At 40.4% G+C, this 24867-nt stretch overlaps 1 protein-coding gene across 2 annotated transcripts in view; it reads left to right on the top strand.

The window, feature by feature from the left end:
* The window catches only part of SAMSN1 (SAM domain, SH3 domain and nuclear localization signals 1), a 64000-nt gene extending 46383 nt beyond the window's left edge, over positions 1–17617 (top strand). For both annotated transcript variants that reach the window (XM_056499274.1, XM_056499265.1), the window contains 5 exons: positions 1466–1586; positions 3661–3812; positions 5826–6032; positions 7614–7764; positions 16376–17617. In XM_056499274.1, coding sequence (XP_056355249.1) covers positions 1466–1586; positions 3661–3812; positions 5826–6032; positions 7614–7764; positions 16376–16581 — 837 coding nt within the window. In that variant the 3' untranslated portion in view covers positions 16582–17617. The remainder of the gene's footprint in view (positions 1–1465; positions 1587–3660; positions 3813–5825; positions 6033–7613; positions 7765–16375) is intronic.
* The last annotated feature ends 7250 nt before the right edge of the window (positions 17618–24867 follow it).

Here is a 24867-nt window from a genome sequence, read left to right as displayed (position 1 = left end):
CCTTATCTAATCTCAGTGAAACTATCTTTATTAAACATAAAAACATAATCTTGTACATACTGCAAACCCTGTTTTCTCAGTACTTTTTTATCAGTAAGTTCCAAAATTTAAAAACATAGGAAAGAAACTTGTCACACTTAACAATCCTAAAAAATCTAGCTAGTCTGCATCCTAGCTCATGTGTCAGTATCAAGTAAAGGAAAATAAATGAGGAACCTCACAAGTAGAAAATAATTTTTACAGGGTACCTTTAACCAAGACAAGGATCCGTATTTAATTTTCTTTTAATTTTTTTTCCTAAAATGCAATCCACAATCTTTATATTATATTTTTTTATTTCCTTTCTGCACATTTAAAGCAACAATTCCCATGACAGAAATTCAATGGATTATCTGGTTGGGCACACATGTAGCATGATCTTCATTCCTGCAGGAGATGATGACAATCAATACCAGCCTCCTGGTTCATCTGTTATGCTGCTGGCTGGTGTAGCAAGCACAATCCTTGTTGAAAACCAGTACAGATCTTCATTTCAGTGCTCTGCCTGATATGAACCTCTACGGGTCTCTGCTTCACACATGCACTCTAATCTTTGCTTCATCTAACTTTGCATTCACATCTAACTGGTTAATAAGTAATTTTTCCCCAAATAAATTGTGCTGAAGGAAGTTTCCATTTCATAAGGATATCACATGCACTGGCAACATGATGAATTCTGCTGGAAAATCCCTCAGTTTGAAAGATCACCCCTATTTCATTTATCTGTTACACTGTCTCTAACTTAACTGTGAATATGGATCTTACTGTTTTGAACAGGTGTGATTTCTTGGTACAAACTCAAGGGGCCAATTCCACACACTGTTAGACTTTGTGAGAGCAACATGTGCCTGTTAATTCTGGAATACACTGGATTTGAGGACAGGGTGAATGCTGGGCAGAGTGGTGAGCACGGTGCTAGAACACACCAGTGTGCAAGCTGTCCCCAACCTGCCACCAAGCAACCAGAATCTTCAGAAGTTCAGTGTAAAGCAGAGCTTTAAAAAAGTTCAGTGTAAAGCACAGCTGTGTCAGCCTGCTCTTCACCACCTGCTCTCAGAACTGAGCTTTACATTCCCTCCTCTGAGACAAACAGGCAAAGTCTTACCAGGCTGCCTACAAATTTCCCATTACAAGCTTTCAGCTCTGCCATGGTGTGTTGCAGTCTCCCAGCTTAGCTGTGAGCAGGGGTAGGATGGAGTGAGAGGGGCAGAAAAAAGACAGGGAATTTTTCCAGGATCATAAAATACTGGAGGTGATTGTTGAGCATGGTTAGTACCAGGCATCAACTTCTAAAATGCCTTCTCTCACAAAGGAACTCTTAATAAAGTGCAATGATGAGCTAATCTCCAACAGTGCTTTAAAACAAAAAATAAATTTATCTAAAATACATTTCTGAGGGGTTAACATTTGATTTTTTGTGTTAAAGAATGAAGAGGGAAAAGATGACAATGATCCTGGTGGTGGAACACACACTGAGAAGGTCTCCCTAAAAACCAGTGACTCTTTGGAAAGTCTCTATAGTCTGAACAGTGGCCAGAGCTCATCTAGTAAGTACAAGACATATATACTTCTTATTCAGTCACTGGATCAATATAGTTATTGCTTATGTCTGTGGAATCAGAGTTGGTGGTCAAAAATGTGATGGTAGAGAGCTCTTCATTCTGGCAGACAAAGTGTAATTTGGTTAAATGGGTAGCAGCTAGAGTAGATATGCATCTATCCAGAAATAAATTGAGTGTTTTTAAGAGTGGAAATACTAACGGAAGAAAAAAAATAAAATAACATGAATTATAGGGCATATTGCTGGTATATATACCATAAATTTTTGTGGGGTTATCACAGCCATAGTGCTGGATTTGCAATCACTGGGTGCAGCACACAAGCATCCTGTCCTGCTGGCCTGGCTGTGAGCTCATCCTTTGCCCTGGAGATGTGAGGCAGGCAAAGCCTTTCTGACATGCTGGGGGATGTGGGTCTGACCTGGCAGCTTTGGGAGCAGGAAGACACAGCCCCCCAGAAACCCACTGAGAACCCTCCCCCATCAGGGGAGTCTCAGCTGGAGGGCAGAGGAGTCTCTGATGAGAAATGTGCCTCACCTCTCTGTGCCTTGCTCTGCTGTGGATATTTGCTGGGTGGCAGGCCACTGCTATCCCTGGTGACACTGCTGTGCCACCCTGAGCACAGCCTGGAGCTGCAGTCCAGACCATTTGCACTTAGAGTTAATCTGGCCCTGAGATGGAGCTGTGCACTTAAGCAATCACCTCAAACAAAACCATTTTTATGATCATTTTCTGTGACGTGATTTGTGAAAATCGTATATGGGAGTTTACTTCCAACACACTGCTGCTCTTATCTAAGAACATATTTGGATGGGATATTGCAGAGCTTGCTCAAATTTGCTTGAATTACTCTGCTGATATTTTATTGCTCAACTTGGATAAAATGACAGGCAGAAATGTTGATAAGATTAAAATTTCCCTCTGCAATGCAGGTTCCTTTGATGTTTCAGCTAGCTGTGGAATGAAATAAAATAACTTCCACAGTACTTGTTTTCATTTCTCTGAATAAACAGCAGAAGTTCAGCAGAATTATTTCCCTAAATCGCACTTTTAGGGTACATTTTATTAATCTGCAGAGGCAATATTTCAAAAAGTCTGTAAATAAAATGTGTGGTCTATTAGTATCATCACCAGAAAAAGATTACTTTAGGGAAGATATTAATGAAAGATCTCCTACCCATTTTCTTCTGTCTCTTGTAGCATGATTGTTATTGAATGTAGTTATCCTGGTGTCCTAGTTTGAAGGACAGGTGTCTGCCAATAAAGGCAGAAGCTTTTCTTTGAAATGGAGAGTGTAAACCCCCTCCCTCCAAATTATTATAATTTTGAAATCAAGGGGCTCTCAGGCAAAGATATGGGAATTAGGAATAACAGTTCTTTACTAGGAAAATTAAAATAGAAATGCAGTATTGCAAAGAACAATCCCAAAACGCTGACAGAGTCAGAATACAGCCTGACACCCTGTCAGTCAGTCAGGGTGTTGGCAGCAGTCCCATTAAATGGTGGCTGCATCCTCCTGCAGTGGCAGATGTGGTTCAGCTGAAGCAGTGCTCCTGTAGAAGGGTGCAGCCTTCCTCCAGAAGTCCAGGGATGATGTAGAAAGGTCTGGCTTCTCCTCTGGAATCCAGTGGAAAGAAGGATAACTTTTAGTCTAAAATCTCAGTTTTTATCTGGGTAGGAAAGGCTTGGTTCCTCCGCCTGGGTGGAGCATCTCCCAGTGGGATGATGTAATTTTATCAGTCATAAAATGGGATTTAACGGGCCAGCAGCAGATGATATCTTCCTGGAGGGAGGATGGGTTGTGGAAAAGATAAAGATGGTTGCCCCATCTTGTCTTAAAGATGGCCCATTAGCAGATGGTATGTGCCACGGAGATAAGGGTCACTGCCCCACCCGGTTTTAACAGATGGTGACAGAATCCACATTTCTGGCCACATCACCCCAACACAGCCGGGATGTGTCAAACCCACACAGAATACGCTCTGTGTGCTGTTGAAGGTTTCCTTTGGGTGGGATGTGTGGGCACTGGGTGCAGGGGAGTCTCAGGCTGTGTCTCTGCCAGGTGGGGTGACCAGCTGCTCGGATGGCACCAGCAACAGGGACAGCCTGCGGCTGGAGGACGAGGTGCCCTACACCGGCCCCTTCTGCGGCCGCGCCAAGGTGCACACCGACTTCACTCCCAGCCCCTACGACACCGACTCGCTCAAAATCAAGGTAACACAGCCACCAGCCTCCTTCCTTCCCTCCAGCAATGCTGGGGCACCAGTTTTTACATGCCAGTCATACATTTAGTAATCAATTTTTAACTGCTTAAGCGTGTGGAACAGTCAAAAAGCAAGGCTGATCTGGTTTCGCAGTGCTTGGTTTAGCTGCAAACCAAGTGCTGCTTATGGCTTTTTAAGGCATAGATTCCAGGTAGTAACCTCTCCATGGTATCTCCCTAAATATCCCAGAGTAAAATACATGTTGCTACCCATATGCATGGTCTGGAATAAGAAAGAGTGAAGTCTCTCAGGATGTGAAGTTGTCCCCTCAAGCTTTCACAATCACAGCTAGGATATATTCAAAACTAAATGGCACTCACTACCTTTAAGGAAAACATTTTGCCTTTCCATTAAACTTTACTTTAAGGAAAACAGTTTGGCTTTCCATTAAACTTTCTCTAAGCCTATGTTTGAACTATGAACATTTTTCAGCTCAGATATGGCAAGGGCCATGTCAGTGAGGAGGAGAAGCAACAAACAGGGGCCCAGTTGAACATTATTAAAAACCCCAGCCCTTCAGACTCTTTTCTTCTTCACAGCTTCTTGTTTTTGCCAAATCCTGTATCTCACACAGACTCCCTCTCCCCCACTCTGGACTACATGAGAGCTGTTGCTCTTCTGGTGCTTGCAGACTTCAGCACTTGCCCTCCACTTCCACCCACATCTAGGGCATTTCTTTTAACACAGTTTAACTGTTTTAACTATTTAACTGGTTATGAAATGGAAAATATCTGCTGGGTCATACAGGTTTATTCTTTAGTCACTAGGGTGGTATATTTTGGAATTCTAAACTAATATTTAGGGTTTAAATTCCCTATACTTATCATACAAAATTTCAGTACCCTGAATCTGCAAAGTGCATCTGCAGCTTGGCTTGGAGCCACTGCTTAATCCTGACCTGCATCCACATCTGAATGCACGAGTTTGTAAAATAGCATGTGCTTATAGAGCTTTAAATAAATGTTTGTTTAGTTTCCATTTCAAATGTGCTCACAGCTCTAAGCCCCATGTTCTAAACCAGCTCACAATCAGTTTTGTACTTGGGTTTGTACCAAAACTAGGGTGACCATTCACTTGCTGTTCCTTGACCAGACCAAAAAATATGTGAGTCTTGGAGCTGTGGACACATCTTAACAAACTGATTTTGATTTCTAACTTTGTAACACAATCCCAAACCAAGAAGAAATTTGTTGGATAACTCTTCAAAGGCTTTCAACATTTTTCTGTGATATGTGCCAAGAAGAGAGGGCTCATTTCTGAGGTCCTTGGGAGCAGCTTGTGTAGGGTGTTTGACTTTGTAAGAGACTTTTTACTATGAGAATTACTCAGAATGACAATTTGCCTGAGCTGAGACCTTGGTTCCCACAGTATGGCTGTGAACACCTTTACCAAAAAGCCCTCTTGATATAGCTGTGTTGTCACCCTTTTAAGCACTCATATTTGTTAAGGGAGTTAAATGTTCTTTATTGTCTTTGAGAAAAGTAGCCAGTGTTTTTTACTGTAAAATGGCTAGGAGTCCACCTTTCACATAGGTCAGCTATCTGTTTTAGAAGACCCTTGAGAGGCTAGATAATAAGATTATTCTGTAAATGCTATGGCACATATTTTGAAAATAACCTTACAGTAATTATTTGCTTTTTGCCAAAACTACACCCACTGCCCATGACAAAAAGTTAATTGCTGAAGCAACCCTATCCCTTTTCAGGGACCAAGTAGAGCACAAAACCAGTGAGGGGTCTGCTTATGCTCACCTCTCCTTTGCAAAGGTTTGGAGATAAGGACTGGCTCCACTTTCTGTAATTATTTTCCTGGGATTTTATAAAAGCAAAAGCACTAAATCTAGGTAATTAAAAAAAGTTACTTCGCACTGACTCCTGCTGGTTTTGGCCCATAGAGGAAAAGCTACATATAACAAACCAGAGGTTTGTTATAAGCAGTGGTGTGCTTTTTTTTATTGTTCTAGAAAGGAGACATCATAGATATCATCTGCAAAACTCCCATGGGCATATGGACAGGCATGCTGAACAACAAAGTAGGAAATTTCAAGTTCATTTACGTGGATATTATCTTGGAAGAAGAAGCTGCACCCAGAAAGAAAAACCCACACAGAGGAAGCAAAAGGACCAAGCCTAAAACATTGCAAGAGCTCCTGGAATGTGTCCACCTGCAGGTCAGCCAAGGCATTTCCCAGCTCTATTTGAAACGTTCCCATTCTGTGCACTCGGGTTTGAATGTCATTTACAGGCAGGAGGAGAAAGGCAGCTTTCAGCAGTTTTGATGTCAGCAAAGTAAAGCAAAGCAAAGCAAAGCAAAGCAAAGCAAAGCAACCTCGTGCCTGTCTTTTATCTGATGTGAGCAATGCCAAGATGATTTTTTGCATTTTCTTTTATATGCCTTTTATATAACTTCAATGTATCCTCAGTGTTCTTAGCATGCAAGATTGTATATCCTTAAGAAAGAAGAAAAAGAAAGAATTTCTTTGTAATTCCTTAAGTCTGATAACTTAGCATAGCCCTAGTATTTTGTTAAGCCAGGAGACCAAACATCCTATAGACCTCCTAGCAGGAGGCCAGAAAACTCTATGCTATCTCAGGAAACCAAGGTCCTCTCTAGAACATGTCTTGTAAACTAGAGATTTGGCCCATCCAGGGGTAATTTAATGGATGGGAATATCACACCATTCATACAGGCCTCCCATTGGGGCATCCTTGTTAGATATGCTAATTTATAAGGTCTATAAATTGTATATGGGATCTATTGGGTGTGTGTATTGTGGCACATCCCACGTTGGCAAACTGGAGCACCATAAGGATCCTTATTAAATTATTGAGGTAAAAACCCCTTGTCCCTTAACTGTGCCTGGCTCTCAGTTTTTAAGACCTGGAAAGGCAACATGAGAGCCTTACAGAACTGCATTTTATCTCATCATGTGGCTGGGCTAGGAGACTGCACTCAGAGAGGGACACTGGTGACGGGTCAGGTCAGCCTGACTGCAGCTGTGTGCTCAAGCACAGGAGATGTGTGGCTGTGGATACTTCAGGGACAGGGCTGCAGCCTGACTCCAGTGCCAAAACTGAGAATTTGTGTTTCTAATTTCTCATGTTCTTTAGGGAACAACAGTGTTTTTGCACTATGCTCATGTTGTGCCTCTCTCCCTCTCTGCAACCCTAGATCTTGACTGAGTGTCAAAGTGTAATGAGGTCATGATTTACAAGTAGCATTTTTAATAAGGGTAATTGCTTTGCTGCTGATGCAAACACTCCTTTCCCTGGAGCATGCACAGAGCTCTGTACTGAGTCAACACACAGCTCAAGGGGGACCTTGTGTGACACAGCAGGGCCCAGGGCTCCCTCTGCTTCTCCCCTTGCTTCTATCGAGGGGTTCCCCCTGTGAAAAGGCAGAGCACTCCTTTCCTCAGAGGCTCTCCAGGCCTCAGCATGGGAGACACTCATGGAGTGACCCACAACAGTCCAGAAACTCAGCAGATTAAATAATTTCTCAAAGAGCTCTGTCCTGGTCCTGCCTGCTGCTGGACTGTGCTGTAGAGCTCAGGCACAGATGCTGGCATGGCCAGGAGGGTCCCAGGCATCTCTGCCTCTGCTCCCTCTTGCTCTCCACCTCTGCCAAAGGTAAATCAATGGGACTGGAGCCCATTTCAACCTGGCCAAAAAGAAAAAGTGAAATTGTGCCTATTCCTCCACTAAACATAGTTCTTGTTTCCATTAGAGGATTTCCTTGTTTCCTTTTGTAGGAATATGCCTCAAGCCTCCTGCTGAATGGCTATGAAACTCTAGAGGACTTAAAGGATCTACAGGAAAGCCACCTTATTGAATTAAATATTTCGAACCCAGAAGACAGGGCAAGATTGTTATCAGTCATTGAAAATCTACACGACTGTGACAGTAAGTGTTTAAGATTTGTAAGAGTATATGCACTAGTATTTAAAGCAAAAGAGTTAGTTCAAACAGCTCCAGTAAAGAATTTTCTTTAATTTTTTTCAACAACATTCTGAAGATAGTTACAAATTTTTTCTTCCCTCGCTTCATCCCACACTTAATTCCTTATCCAAATTAGCTTTTTTGTCTGATAGAAAAGTATTGTAAAAAAAAACAAATGAAAAAACCAAAAACCACTAATAGCTGATTTTCATTCTTCTCTCAGAATTAATCAAACTTGTGTTTCTGGTGAGTTTCCAAGAGCTGAACATATGGGGTGTGTTCAAGATCATGTGTCTTGATCACTATTTTGTTCTCTTCACTAGTTCCTTTTGTGGGGAGTGGAAAAGCTGGGATACGGAACAGGAAAACTTTTCTCATGATAATTTTATGATATTTCCAGTCTGACTTAAAATTGTAAATAATTTATGTCAATTTTCTAGAAACTACAGCTAAGCATCTACTTAATTAGACACTCAACCAAAACAGGAGGGGTTTTTGTCTTCACTAACATTTGTGCATACTCCCCCTATGCTGAGCAGTCATGTAATCAAGTGTTCACTTCCAATTGAGAAGCATAGGAAAGAGAGAGAAGGATAAACAATGCCTTCCTGGGATAGTTTATTATCAATTTTTGTCAGGCATCCACCTATTATCTCCTCAGCAGGTAGGCAGTTTTCAATTTTTTTTGCTGAATGGGCTTTTTTTGGAACCCCATTTGTACATTCAGTTGTTCCTGTTCTTATTCAGTGTCCAGAGAAAGGCTCTTGCAGACATGCTGGAGTGGCATTAGAAAGGTTCAGAAGATCTTTCTGGTCTATAGCTTTGTGAGATGACAGGTTTGAAAAAAACTCTTGTAAGGCTGTCTATGTAGAAGCAATGATTGAAAGAGTGAATCCAGGAAAAAAAGGGTTACATTTTGCAGAAGTTTTATCAGAGGGATCTGCCAGGAAATCACCTGAAAATGTATATACTGAGTAGAGTGTGTTTTTTTTGGCAACCAGCCTTGCTGCACTTTTTGCACCTTTTACTGTGAATGTTTTTACACATCTAACACCAGAAAAATAGTAAAGAAAAATGCTAGGTTGTAATTTTGCAGTTTTGCATCATTGTGAAAGCCAAACTGAAACATAATGGTTTCTAACAGACCACACAAGTGCCAAACTATTCTGTAGTGGCGAGAGTAGGGTTTGCTGTTCATATTTGCTGGGTAACAAGAAGCAGAGCAAGTAGCTTTTGAAACTGAAGGTGTCATAACACTTAACGTTCTACATGCACCTGTGCAAGAACCAAACCTAACAACAAGGTCCTCACATGTCCCATATACTGAAAATTAATATATTCACCTTTATTATCCAAATTGGCAGCATAGGATTGTCACTTCTCCAGGCAAAAAAGTGTCCCTGATGTTATCTGCATGGTAGTGTAATAGTTCAAATTCTTGTAACAGCTCTGGGAATAATAACATTAAATCTTATAAAGTGGTCCATGCTTCAGAATCAGTGACAACACTGTAGTCTTTCAAGAGATGAAATGAACATTTGTTTCACATGCACTTTAGATAGGCATAGCAAATCTTCCCAGTATTCAAATTCAATCAAATAATTTCCCCAGAATTTATGAATGCTCACAGGGACCAGAACCACAACATCTTTTTGTGTCATGCAGCTATAAGCATTCATTTAAGTCTAGTTAAATTCTGTGTATATTTTAAGGTAAGCCAGGAGTAACTACTGCCCTAGTTTGATTCTTGAATCTTGCTTTGTCTGGTTGCAAAGGGATCAGAGCATTTGTCATGTGAGTGGTGGGGACAGAACTGAACAACCTGTTCCAGAAAGGAGGATGCTAAAGACCAAAATGGATGGAAGCTATCTGTTAAGTTGTTATAACAAAAGACAGGGCGTCAAGATGATCTTGGGGATAAGCTCCACATGAGTCTGACGTTGTACAAATCATTTGACCTCTTTGTCCTTCTGTCAATCAGATTGGAAAATTGGGTTGAAAGAGCTGGGTGCTACTGTGAAAGTGAATTCTGCATCTGGACTGAACTTTCCTGGGTCAATTTTTTTTTTCTCCTAAATGGGCATGGCTCAGTCCAGCATAAATGATTTTTTAATTAAAATTGATTTTCTGCATTGCTTAGAAGTGAGCTGCATAATTACCCACAGCTACAATGTAATCTGTTTACTGGCCAAGAGAATTCTAGATAGAATTTCAGCACTTTCCAGGTAAAAAGTTCACTTTTTTAAAATAAGCTTTCTGAAAAAGTAAGCTAAGGCCATAGACTGTATTTACTGTTCTAGGCCCATCTTTCCCACAGAGCTTGGAAGATTTCCATGTCTCTGCATTCCATTCATGCTTTCATGAAGCATGTGTTTGAATAATGGATGGAGAGTCAGGTATGGCCCAGAGTTGAAATACAAGGGTTTCTGAATTTTTGTGACACTGCTATTACTCAGAACAGCCAAATGTGCTAGAACATAGCCTCATTTTACTCGACCCTCCTATAAATGCAGTAAAACAAGATTTCATATTTCTTTCACCTGAAATCTGATCTTGTGAGATGTCCAGAGGTTTTTACAAGGCTTTTAATTTCTTTGTCATTCCTTGGCTTTTTCTTGACATTTATTGTATGTTACACTAAGTAATTTCTTCATGACACATACTTGTGGTGTATAATTCATTTTGCAGAATAAACATTTATAGAGTTTTCTAACCAAAAGACCTGCAGAAGTAGTTTCCACATTATACTACTTAAAGCCATGCAAAATATAGGATTTTTGGCAGTGACATTTATTTAATCTTGCACTTGATTTAGACCTGAATGAAATACATTTTACCCATCTTATACCATGAATTTAAAAAAGTAAGTTTTATTTAGCAAATGCTACCACACAGTGTTTTTAAGCAGATTTTTCTTCTATTACTGCACTCTATTCTTTCTCCCTTTCCTGAGAGTCCAGGCCCAAAATCATCATCTTCAGGTACTTCATGTAGCAAGGCTATCATAGAATTGCAAGGATTTTTAAGCTCCTCATGACCTCCCTCTCCTTCTCAGACATCTTTTTAGATTTTCTATAAGTTGGTCAGACCTATATATTTGAGGTAAAAATCTTGGTTTCCATGAATCCATGGCTGTGAGAAAAAAAATTAAAAAAGCTTTTTCATAAAGTATTTCTTAATAGCTTTCCATTCTTCTCCCAGATGGCTTCTAGACAGGAGATGGATGTCTGTGCTTTTGTAGGATGCTATTTTTAAAGTGAAGCAGTTGCTGGATGGTTAATGAATAAAGTAATAAAAGAAATTTGGAACTTCTTTTCTTGACCACTTCCCAGGACACACGTTTTTGTGTGTGAAAAATAGTCTTGATTCTCTTCTCACATAGATGATTTTAATCAAGAGGTTCATCCCTGAAATCCACTAGGTTACACTAATCCAAAGTTATTCTCAGCTAAAGAAAAATTAGACTTCATTGGATATGTGCATACAGTTCATTTTATGGAAAAAATTCACCAAAAGGTGAATATGTGCAATTTGGAGGTCAATATTTTACACTTATCTCCCTAAATCCACTTCATTACCTTACTTTTCATATTTAAGTGCAGATTATACTTTAAATTCCACTACTAATACCAAATAAGGTTTATTCTTTATTTATTGCTCTTGGACAGCAAGACAGGAGATAGATAAGGGCATGACTTCCAGTTCTCAGTCACATTCCTTATGTGAGCATCAGGCACCAAGAGTTTCATTTTACACTGGGCAGTCCCTTTCAATACATGGGATCACACAGTATCTTGTCAAGGTCAAATAGTGCTCAAACACAATCTCCCCTTTTGTACTGTGGTACAACTCATTGGCCTGAACATCATATTGCCAGATTTCCCAAGGAAGCTTATCCTTGCATGGATATTAGTATTTTTCACCTTTTTATTTTTCAGGCACATCTGTTTGCTTTCAGATTTTAGATTAAAAAAAAGAAGCTTCTCATTTCTGTTTTCACCACAAGTTCTCACTTCAGTTCAATAACTTTTCCCTCCCACAAGAGCTATGCCACAGATTTCAGTGAATGCAACATTTTAAGTTGTGTATCTGTAAATATCCACAAATATTTAGTTTTTTGAGTGCCCAAAGTATTGCACTTCAGGTATCTCAACATCTTTTTCAAGAATTACTGCTCTTCACTGCTCCAAAATGATCCTTTCTGCGTTTGATGCTTTGTGAGTTCTCATTTCACTTTCACACTTAGGTGGTCTAACTGGTACAGGTGATACATGGCCCATGTACATGCACAGGTCTGGTTTCACCCTCCAAAACTCACTTTGTTCAGTGGGGCCCAGCAGCAGGGCAAGGAGCAGTGGCCATCATCTGAAACACAAGAAGTTTCCCCTCAACATGAAGAACTTTGCAATGAGGGTGGCAGAGCCCTGCAGCAACTGTCCAGGGAGGATGCAGAGTCTCCTCCTCTGGGAACTTTCCAAACCCACCTGGACACATTCCTGTGTACCTGCTCCAGGTGACCCTGCCTGGCCAGGAGGGTTGGACCAGATGGAACCCAGAGGTCTGTTCCAAGTATCCTGTGACTCTGTGATTTTGAGTCTTTGCTTATTGCAGGTTCTGTTCAGTACAGCACTGCTGCAACTCCCAGGAGGGGAGGCGAGTGACTCAGCCTAGAATGGTGCTCCTAGCCCAGTTCTGCTGGACAAAACTCACAAAGGCAACTCTCAGAGAGCACACTCATGAAGTTTGGCTTGCTCTCGTGTGACCTTTCTGTCCAAGACAAAATCCAAGCCTCCTGCCACTCATCTGGTTTAAACTGACATAACTGCACAGGAGTCAGAGTGACCTCTGTGCATTCTTGAGTTGAATTCCCTTAAACCCAACTTAAAGTGCTTCCCTAATCAGGACTTTAACCTCATTAGGAAGGGAAAAAGCGCTGGTGAAGGAAAAAAGAAATCTATCCTTGCACGTGTCATGCACATCTAAGTCATTGAATAACAAAAAACTCATTTTAAAGGGCTAAATAGTGAGGAAGATAAGAGATGCATCGCCCATCTCTTACCAAGGCTAAAGGCCTCACATTTTTTTCAGAAGTCTGAATATAATCCTACTGTCTAAAAGAGTACTGGAATATATGTGTCAAAATGATGCATATCTTGGGCTCTTCTGGCCATATCATAGACAACAGTGACTGAGAGCCATTTATCTTATGTGAAACTGCTTTACTGTAGAAAAATGATAGGACTTCCATTTGTTGATAAGATAGTTATTTCTGATGATTCCGCAACATCTAACGGCAGTTTAATTTTATCAATTCCTGTCTTCTGTGCAGCGTGCCTTTCTTCTGATGTCCAAAAGATTAAGGCAGCAAACCTACCTTTCCTAATGTAGAACTTGAGGGTGTACATGTTAGAGAAATGACTTAAGTAAAGCAGGGTAGAAGCTTAAAAAAAAAAAAAAAAAAAAAAAAAAAAAAAGGAAAAAGAGCAAAATTTGCTTTGCTGTTCTCATGCAGCAACTTCTAAAATTGCATGCTATGTATTTTTATAAAACTCAGCATCCTGTTCAAGTGGTTTAGTAGTTACTGCATAATATTTAAGACTGCTTTAAAGAGAAAAAAGGCACCAAAGTTTGCTTTCAGTCTTTTTTTCATAAAAATGAAGGGGGAGTGATGTTGTTCCAACCTTTTGTGCTGAGAATGAAAAATAGAAAATACAACATTTTTACTGTCTCAAACACCTGAATATTTTTGGTTTTCAGTTTTTCATGTAAGAAAATTCGACTATTTTTACAGGAAGTTACACATATACCTATGTCTTCTAATAGAAATTTCTCACTTTCCTAATTGACCTAAATTCAGATTAAAAAAAAAGAAAAAAAGAAAAAAAGAAAAAAAGAAAAAAAGTAAAAAAGAAAAGAAGAAAAAAAGATAAAAAAGAAAAAAAAAAAAAAAGAAAAAAAAAAGAAAAAAGAAAAAAGAAAAAAAGAAAAAAAGAAAAAAATTAAAAAAGAAAAGAAGAAAAAAAAGATAAAAAAGAAAAAAATTAAAAAAAAAAAGAAAAAAAGAAAAAAAAGAAATCTTAGTTCTAGGCTTGTCTGTGCATTTTTCCCTGAAACACACTAGGGAGACATTGATTAAAAAAATGCAGGATCTGTTGCTGACATAGGAACTGCTCAGATTATCTAGACAACCAGTTACAAGGCACTAATACAGTGACTGAGACCGCATTTTCCTTTTAATCCACTGGTTACTCAGTCTTCTTTCCATTGTAAAACAAACAAAGTGGATGGGGGCTCCTCTCTGACCTTGAAAATGTAAACAGGATTAACACTTTTGGGGTCAGTGCCTGCCAGGGCAGCAGATGATGCTGGAGCAGCAGATGACCAGGCAGCAAGCAGCATTAGGCAGCCGAGGGATTAGGGGGAGGCAGCAGGGCAGGAGGCTCCAGGGCACACAGGACTTGGTTCCCTTTGCCCTGGTGGGGTGGTGCTGCCAGGAGCTGCAGACACTCTCAGGACAAGCTTTGCTGCTGTTATTTGTGCTGAGCTGCTGTCGCTGCCAGCAGCAGCGGGAATACCTTCACCTGTGTGATGCCTTTGTAATTCCTCCCTGACTTCAATCAGAAATCAATTGGAACCCTACATGATCAAATATTTTCCCTGCAAAGAGAGAGATAACATTTGACATGACAAACTGTGTTCTGTAAAGTGAGAAGGAGATCAAACAGTTACAGATATCAATTAAATCTGCTGCAACGTGTACTCTTTCAGGCAAGTGCAATTAACCATTAATTTATTTGGGAACAAGATGGAACTTTTATTCCTTGGAAAATATTTAAAGTGATTTTTTTTTTATTCTTCTAAATACATCTGGTTACGCCTATACCCTGAGACTTTATTGAAAATATACCTAAGCTGAGACTTTGGATTCCTTAAAAAATCAGCTTAGTTTTTCAATTTATTAGGCAACTGGAAGTTAGAAGATATTAAGCAGATTTAATCAGGCCAAACAAATCTAAAAGACTTCCATCAAGACCTCCAAATGTTTCTCAATAAATCAAAATGCTTTGTGAAATAAGCTTGTTGAAATCTCACACAATGAAAAATGTCTGCAAAGAAACTCTCCCACTGTTCCATTTCACTCTAAAAGAGTGAAAAAATTTAAATCTTTAATTTCTAATTTATTCTGCGTTATTCAATACAAGATAGAAAAAAAAATCAAATTTACAGTCTTTCCCATTTCACCAAATGTTATAATTTCCAACACTTGAAATGGAAGTCAGTACGGGTGTTCTTTGAGGAAATTTTAAAATTCTAGGAACTAAAACAGATTTAGATTTTGACATAGCATTAAATCCTTCATATCTTTGGACTTCCATTCTGCCTGAACTTAAATTGAGATTGTTTAAATATGATTAAAGATCCAGAGATGACTGTTTAACCAAGGAGTAACAAATCAAGTGGAAGAAGGGAACTTTCTTTGCCAAAACAAAAAGGTACCATTTTTTTGAAGGGCCAAAAATCTGGAGTAAAACTGTCTGTTTCCTCTGAGATGTGTTCCCTATACTCTTGAAGTAAAACTACAGCTACAGGAGGTTGATAACAGCACAAGAAGAAAAGTATGTAATGGAAAGATTTATATTTTGTAGTTTACTTTCTTAAGAAATTTACTGTGAGTAAACATGTACTTCACAGCCAGAGAACAGGAAGAGGAAATTTAAAACTAGTACATATAAGAGTCACTATATATTTGTATGTCTTCTCTTGTTGAGCTTTTCTTGAGAGGTCTGTTGACACTGCCACTGAGTTCCAGATTTTTGAATTTGAACAGATTAGTCATACAGCAGCTAAACAAGGGCAAATTATTTGCAAGATAATTTGCTTCTACTTAGTTTTGGAACAGTGTTCAAAAACCATGCAGCAGAAATTAGGCATCTTAGCTTCCTCTGAGGTTTCTGTGTTTTGGAAAATAACCTTCTGGATATCAAGCTAAGCTTAGGAAGTTTCCATCAGCCACCCACTCCTGCTGAAAGCTCGGTTACCACGTCTTTGTGCCGAGCACTTCTGAAGGCAGCACGTCCTCTCTCCCTGCAGAGAGCACATCAGGTGGTGGGGGCTGCACTCAAAAGACACAGATCTGCAGTGCAGTGTGGTATAAACAAGGCACAGCAGGCTCTCTGGTTAATTCAGCATCCCACTCTGCAACACACGAGCACAGGATGGGGAACGGCTCCATCCCTGCAATGACCACACCTGGGGACTGGTGCACTGTGCACAGCCTGAAGGACCTCAGCACAAAGGGTCAGCCAAAGCCTCCAGCATTCACCTCTGAGAAACATCCAGAAGCAAAAAGACCAACCTCACTGTCAATTCAGATGTTGTTGCACTCGTGTAATCGTACTTTTAATTCTCTGACGCTGAGGTTTCTGTTTCTGATGGACAAAAGATATTGATGTGGTCATGTGTAGATTAACAGTTCTGTTTCCAAAGTTCTTCAAGAGCAGTCATGCTGCTATCTCAGCTCTTCCCCAAGGTACTTGTATTGACAGTTTTTTCTTTCTTTTTCTGTTCTTTCTAGCTGAAGAACAGCAGAAAAGTGAGGGTGGTCAGGAGACGCAGAACTTAAGCCCTCACCAGAATTTTGACAAATCACAGTTAAATGACTGTCCAAGAGATTCTGGCTGTTACATCTCATCAGAAAATTCAGATAATGGTAAAGAAGAAGCAGACTCAGAAGCCCTGTCTGACATGGTGCGGTCAATAACAATCAGTGAGTCAAACTGATTCAGTCCTGCTGCTTTCCTGCAGATTTTCAGTAAAGACAATCACATTTGTCAGTGTGATGGCACAGAAGCAGAACACAAAATATTCTCAACACTGAAAATCTACTTTTTTCTGATTTATGATGCTCTAAACTGTTTCATATGTGCACACTTGATAGCTAAATGTGAGTTGCTAATAAGAATTTCTTAAGTTTTTCTTTTCAATGAATCCACAGTATTTCCCTGGAAAAGTTTATACAGAAGTATTTATAAATATTTGTACAGCGAATGCATTTTCTATAATAACAGAGAATTTTTTAGGCAGTGGTTCATAATCTGGAGATATTCATTTCTGGAACTGTCCAAAATGTAAATATTGTACATATTTATTTTGAAAACATATGGATTAATTACATTGTCTCTATTTTCAGCTGTGTTTTGCTGATTTGTGTACAGAATGCATTTTCATTGATATCATCATTAAAAGGTGGATAAAGTCACACCCTACTTTGGAAAGTACCAAGCCAATTCTCACTAATATTTAAAGCTGTTTCACACCACTTTTCTCCAAAATGAGCTCTAAAGTAGGCTGTCATTTCCTGTACTTTTTCCTGGAGGCATGAGAGAACTGTAGGGCGAATCTGAATTCAGCTCTCTGTGATCCTTGTCCTGTGGAAGAACAGAGCCATTCAAATGGCTCATGCAGTGGCAATTTTTTCTGGTTTCTTTTCACACCTGTTCTCATTTGTCCCAAGCATTATACAGAGAATTCAAACTTGGAGAAAAAAACCCATCAGGATCAATGCTATGCTTTTATGATAACGTTTTGTGAAGATGTTGCCTTTTGTGTGTGGTGTGAAATTTGTTAATAGAGTATTTGTTTGTATACAAAACTCGGAAGCTAACATGGTTATTGTACATGATTGTCTTTTATATGAGATGTTATTGTCTTTTCCCAGTATATTTCACACTGGAATACACATTTTAACTGCCTGTCTTCTTTTAGAGTACTTCTTTCAATAATAAACAGAATCATGTGTTTAAGCCCTTTAAAAATACCTGATTTTTAATGTGGTCATTACATTGTAAAGACTACTCTCTTCTAAGACTAACTCAGCAAATAGCAATTCCACTGAGCATTTTTAGCATGCATAAGAATCTGTGTATCAAATCAATAGAGAGACTTTTTGCTCAGTCATTAGTCACACAGTTTTCACACAATTTAAGGCATTTTGCATTTATGTTAAAAAGTTCCCACATATTGCTGACAGCTTGAAAGAAAGAGATGAAACACAAAATGTTCTACTCCAAAAAGAGTATTTCTGAAGAAGCTATGAACAAATGGAAAGCTTTTCTCCCTTTCTTTTTTCTTTTCCCCAATGTAAGTGTTTTCTGTACTTTTCATGACTTCTCAAAAACCTACTGCTCTAGGACTCCTAATACACAAATCTGCTTTGAAAATTGAAATTTTAGAAAATTGCATTAACAAGATTTCAAAGATTTGGAGTAAATAAACTCTGTTTAGAAAAAATACATCAGAAAAAGAGCTACTATAATTTGTTTCTGGTTTTAACTTACTTTTCATGCCAGCAAAAAATGTCACTGTTTAGCAGCAATGCCCCCATACTGCCAGGTGTGGTGGGGATGCAGAGCCCTTGGTGGGATGAAGGATGTGAGAGCTTGGATCAGGCAGCTATATTTGTTTCTTAATGCTTTTCCAGCCAGTAGTGTATCATGACATGCAGTACTGACATTACTTAATATGACTTAACTTCCAAAATAATGGGTTTGAATTGGATTCTATCATCTCCTCATTCTAGAGAAGGACTGAATTCCTCTCAGAGGGGCTTATCTTTTGGCTTTTGTGGCAGAGGCACTGAGTCTTCACGTTCTGAAGACATCCACAAAATTGCTGAACCTGTAAAAGTATGTTAAGGTGAGCTTAAACATGATTGTGACTGCCAAGAAGCGGCTCAGCTGGGTCAAGGACTAACAGCCACAGAGACCAGAGTTGTGCCCTGGTATAAATACTTTGAGAAATGTTAATTTGCACAGGTTTGCAAATGAAAATAGGTTTCCCTGGCCAGTTGCAGTGAGACAGGCAAAGCTTTCAACAGAGAAAAAGTTCCAACAGCTGCTATATTTTACAGGAATTAAACTCTGCCTGTTGGGCTGACAGCAAGGGGATGCAGGTGTAAGGTTAAGTGGTTGGGAATGAAGAGCATGAGTTATAACCACTCTGATCTGTAATCAGTAAGGCTTTGTCCAAAGGGCTTCTTATTTAGAAAAATATGTCAACTGAAACTTGTTTGAGACTTTTGTAGCTTTCTGCGAAGGCAGAGCAGATTAGATCTCAAACTTGAGACACTTCCTCTCTCTCACACTCTTCTGAGAAAAAGAATGAGGAAATTTTGTGCCACATAGAAAAAAAAAAATGTTTCTTACAAGAAGCAGACGCAACTTTCTTTCCTCTCTTGGTGGTCTCATTAATCACATTGATCATGGATTAAACTATTTGGAATAGCAAAAGCATTTCTCCAACTGGTTTAAGTGCTGGGTAATCTGAATAAAAGGTTATTTTAGGAACTCTTGGAAGATGTGAGTGACTTTCAAGTAATCCTTAAAATGTCCCTAAGATAGGGAAGAGAAGAAAGCAATAGAGGATTTGTTCCTGTCTGTCACTTGCTCAAGAGTGTCACGTCCCTTTTTATTTTTAATAACCTTCCTCTATATTTAAGGAGGACTAAAACATTTGCAAGTTTCTTATTTGTAAGTGCAGCTACAAAGAGAAGCAAAACCAGTCAGTAACAGCAGAGGCAAAGCTAAGAAGGGCAGCCCTTGTAGCCCTTGGGCAGTGGGGATTTCCTGGCTGTGCAGGGCTGTGGTGCAGGTGCAGCAGACTCTGGGCTGGCTGCTGACACGTGTGCTGCTGCTGCTGCCCACAGTGAAAGCCACAGCTCAGAAAGACTTTGGTGACCCCCACAAAAATTCAGGTGGTGGCAGGCCTCTTCCTTCCCAAAGCAAAACCATCTCTGGTCAAAGTCAGCAGTGTCTAGCAGTGCTGCCCCACGCTCAGCTCCATGTGACTGCCATCCAGCTGGCATCACTTTAAAGGAGGGCTGCTCTACCACCAGAGAGGAGCTGGGACCAGCTCAGCCCTATGATCCATGACTAGCCTGCAGATCCCAGGAGGCAGCATCCTGCTCTCCAGAATCTGTAACAACACTTCTAAAAGTGTGTGAATGCAGCAGCAAAGGGGCTACCAGCATGGAGGGGTTTGCTTTCATTTTGCTGAGGTGCCCAGGGCACAGGAAGCACAAAGCAGAACATGGGAAGTTCTGTGGAAATTCTGGAGAAGGTTCATCTCTGAGGGACTCAGCCAACTCCAGACTGCCAGCTGGACTTCACAGCACTCATATGACCCGAGCCCAGCCAATTTTTCACCCACCTTACCACTCATTTCCACCCCACACCTCACCAATTCCACCCCTGAGTGTCTGGTCTGTGATGTGCAGGAGCCCACAGCTCATCAGTTGTGATATAAAGGGCACCTTTATACCACAGCACTTTCTCCTACGTAGTGCAATTGAAATAATTTCTGGCATTGACACAGAGCTGCATCACACTGGTAGACCCATTTGTAAAGAAGGCTGGTGCACAGATAACAAGGCAGTATTGAAAGAATAAATGGGTGCTGTGAAACAGGCAAGGCAGTTTGCAGAAGTCACCGTGTTCACAGGATGAGTACAGCCTGCCCCTCGCCTGGAAATCAGCGTTTCTATCAAGTCAAGGCCAGTACAGCTCTTTCTGCCCACACAAACACACACAGATCTGTGGCCAACAGGTAAGGGAAGATGACACAGACTGATCCAGTGCCTTGGGTCACAGTGGCAGCTTGGTATCTGTCCTAAGACAGCTTTGATGGCAGTTGTGCTACTGAGTCACAGTGTCACAGACGCCCGAGCCTTTTGTCACGTCAGAGAGAAGCAGTCTCAACATGTCTAGTAACAGCAAGGCAAGCACTCTGCCTTTTTCACAGCTCCAAGAAGAGGTTTTGGGCTATGTTAGCATCTGAATAGATTATTTGCATCATGTTCTGACTGTGGATGTTGTAGCACTGCTTTGTACAGTGACACTCTTTGTGCAGATCCAGGTGACATCGATGGTACAAGTATGTCCCTTTGGTTTAACAGTTCCTGCATGAGATGTTCACCTGTGTCCCTGGCCCTTGGATCCTGGTTGGCAATAAGCAGATTTTTGCCTACAACTGAGGAGAAGGTGGAGGAGGCTGTAATGTGGCTATATGGAGCATTCAGTCTGCATGTCCCCAGCATTACCTGATGAACCCACCAGCCTGCAGCTCCTCATCTGCCTGTGCCAGTCCTGAGGACTGGCCAGAAGACTGACACAGGGATCCTTGCTACAGGCACAGGCTGGAATGCTTCCTGCAGGTTGACAATCCTTAAATTGAACCCAGTTTTGGGGTTCCCAGCACAGCAAGGACAGGGACCTGCTGGAGCCAGCCCAGAGCAGGCACCAAGGGGAGCAGAGGGATGGAGCAGCTCTGCTGGGAGGAAAGGCTGGAGAGCTGGGATTGCTCAGCCTGGAACAGAGAAGGCTTTGAGATGGTCTAATTGTGGCCTTTCAGTACCTGAAGGGAGCCAACAGGAAAGATGGAGAGAGACTGTTTACAAGGGCTTGGAATGACAGGACAAAGGTGAATGGCTTCAAACTGACAGAGTAGGTTTAGATTAGAGATTAGGAAAAAATTATTTGCAGTGATGGACTGGCACAGGTTTCTCAGAGAAGTTGAGCATGCCTCATCCCTGGAAGTTCAAGGTCAGGTTGGATGGAGCTCTGAGCAACCAGGTCCTCTGAAAGGTGTCCTTGCCCAGGGTAGGGGGTTGGAATAGATGATCTGTAAGGTTCCTTTCAACCCAGAGCATTCTATGGTTCTATAATTCTATGATTTATGATTAACTGATCCTAGAGGAAGGGCTGATCTGTTCACTGCAAAACCAATAAAAGTGGTTTCAAACCTTCTATTTTCTGCTGGCTAGGAAAGGCCATCAAATCCCACTAAAGATAGATAGCAAAAAGGGATGGAGAACAGTAATAAACTCAGGACAACACAGCTGTTGAATCTACAGAGTTGCATCATGTATGCATAAACAGCAGTCATTGCAATGAGCATGAATTATGAATTATTCAGGGAAATACATATTCTCTAGAAGGGGGACACAGGTGGGAGGAGGTCCATGATAGGCTTGGAGGGTCTGAGAGGCTAATTTTATTTTTTGTGGCTAGGCAGAATTTCTGTGACATGCTCAGAAATATCTGCTAGGCATGAGAATTGTCTGCTGACAGCAAGAGCACAGAAAATCTGCCTGTGCCAAGAAGTCATACACAAATGAGGGACAAGAGGGCTGGAGGGCAAGTGGTGTTCCTTAACAGCTCACATACCTTGGCTGCTTAATTTAAGCCTGGCCAGTGTCCCACAAAGTGCATGCTTCCTGGGCAGAGCAAATGTCCTCAGCTCCTAAGGCCCTCTCCTCATGCCAATCAGAATATTCCTCTGGAGGACCTCTAGTGCTGTGTGCCATACACAGGTTTTTAGGGGGAACATCAAAGATGTAGCCATGTTGTGCAAGCCAGCATTAGGACATGGAGACAGCTCAGGCCTGTGCAGGACCATCAGGTAATTCTGACAGACTGTGGCCAAACTGGTTGACACCCTTTGGTGTCATTTCCATAGGGCTGAGGGAGGGCTTCAACCTGAATCATTCCCAAGCCTCAGCTTTCCTGCAGAAGGAACCAAACAGTGTGAACTGTAGAGACTCTGAATGCAAACGTAAACAAACATAGGAGTGTTGAGGGTACTCAGTGGCTTGGGGTGGAGTTTGCATGCAGTGAACACCCTGCCACCAGGACAGCCAGCCTGTGCTGCTTCTATCCCCATTTTCTGCAGCACCCCATCCAGACACTGCTGACCTGCTTTGCTCTGATGCCCAGTACCCAGTGCAAGTCACAGTGACTGCTCCTGCAGCTGGTTGGCTCAGCCAGAGCTGAAAATCAGGCCCCAGCCTTTTGCCACTTTTCCTTGAAAAGAAACAAGGTCCTTATGCCTGTGATGCACATTATATCACAAATCTATCCAAAATGTTCACCATCATATTTGAGAGCAGTCCCTTGCTATCTATATTAAAAAAAAAAAATCCTCCAGGGAAGGCACTTCTCAAAATACTGTTGGCAATAACCTTAGACTTTAGAGAGTGCAATGTAAAAGAAGTGGAAATAGAAAGCCACTCATGTGGGGAAAAAACACTTTAGAGAAAAATGAATGCATCAAACCCGAGGAACTTGCACTCTTTTAAAGAAATCTCTCTGTATATTATTACCTAACTATGTTGCCTCCTAAGTTTGTTCTCATCTCCAACATAAGAGCTGAATGACTATCATTATTTACATGGGCATATTAAAATAAAATGTAACTCACTCAAGAGCAGTTATTTCTCTTTAAATGTCTCTTTGGTAAAAATGTACAGCAAATACTTTCTTATTGATGTTTTGGGCTACATGGCTATTTAAAGAGAGTGCTGAACTATCAGAAGGACCTAAAGATCATAACAGCTAACTAATAGCTGTGCACCACTCAATTGTATGTACATGCCTGCAGGTCATCTACCTGTCTTAGCTCTGCTTTATTTTTCAATCAGAATGTAATAGCAGTATTTTCTTATTTTAACCTGGTTAAGAAAAACGTGCTTTGTGACCTAGAAAAGGCTTTGGAGGGGCTGCTTTTACATTTTGCTGGCAGAGTGGAGGGAAAGGCATCATCAGTGGAAGGGGCAGTGTGACCAGTGACTTTGTCAGATCAAGTTTTGTATCATTAGAGAAAAAAAAAAGGGAAAATTGACTAGTTTGGACTAAATTTGTGGATATATTTAACATTTAGTTAAAGTATGAGAAACTTGGTGTGCTGTGAAAAGCATGAAGGCTGTAGCTAAATGGGTCAGCCCTACAGCTGTTTAATGGAAATGATGGCTGGGTGTCCAGCAGAACAGGAGCTGTGCATGCATGTATGCAGACCATTCACCTATAATTCCTGCATAAATTCAACCTCTCCAACACTGTAGTTCTGTTTTTTCCATTGGCAAAAAAACCTAAATCTTGCCCAACTGGCAGAAAAAGTAGGCCTTATTTGACAAAAATAAACAAATTAGTGTGAGACATGATTCAACAATATAAGATCCTAGATAAGAGGTTTAGGTACATACTGCACAGTACTTCATAGTTTCAAAATTGAATAGAGGGGATCATTTAATTAAAACCTATTCAACTGAAAATCCTATTTATCCGAAACAAATGTTTGTCCTATCTATAATATCAACAAACTATTCACATGAGCAACTAGCAATAAACAACAGAAAGATGCACAATGAATGTCAATTAACACAATTTGCTATCAAATAAACTTGCAGTTTATGTATACAGCTTTAGCACTGTCCTGTGTATCCATTATAAAGGTCAATTAACCTCAATTGCAGCTAGTCAGCTTGTTCTAAAACAAAATCAACATAAGATAGCTTTCATTTTTTTTAAATCAGTATCTCAGCAATTTGGTTGCCTGGCACTGAAGAACTTCTAAATTGCTAAAAGTCTTTGCTAAAAGTTTTATGTTACCAAATGTCAAAAAAAAAAAAAAAAAAAAAAGAAGAAAAAAAAAAAAGTGGGATTGGCTGAAATTGCCAAGGTATCACAGTGTGGCTGCATAAGGCTTTTAAAAATATTCATTATTCAGCACATAATCATGGATTCAGAACAACAAAGAGCTTTGGTATGTGTGTGCCTCAAAGGATGAAAATCTTCCTAAGTAAAGCTTTCGATGCATACACTAATCCAAGACTACACTAACAAATCTCTTGAAATGGAAATCCTTGCTGAAAATGCCTGTGTGCTTTAAACACTATCAAAAGGTTTTTTTTCTCCCCCCTCCCCTTTGGCTGCAGAATGTCAGCATTTATGGTAAAAGTCGATCAGGTGCTCACTTGTTCTGCTTAATCAGGAAGAAGTGGCACCACGTGAGCACAGGGAGCTCTCATCTGGAATTGCACAAGCATCACCAGCTCAAAGGGCCAGCAGTGCTGGAGAAAGCAAAGGCACGTGGTTAGAAATCTGACATATTGGTCTGTCAGAGAGGCTTTAGATATTTGAAACTTGGAAACACAGGTGAATCCCTGGGCTTAAAGAAATGCTGGTTTTATCAAAGTTAATTACACTGTTAACTAAGAAAAAACAAAACAAAGTA

The sequence above is a fragment of the Oenanthe melanoleuca genome, chromosome 1 (genome assembly GCF_029582105.1).
Source record: "Oenanthe melanoleuca isolate GR-GAL-2019-014 chromosome 1, OMel1.0, whole genome shotgun sequence".
NCBI classification, from domain to species: Eukaryota; Metazoa; Chordata; class Aves; order Passeriformes; family Muscicapidae; genus Oenanthe; species Oenanthe melanoleuca.
This window is presented reverse-complemented; position numbering and strand designations above follow the sequence as displayed.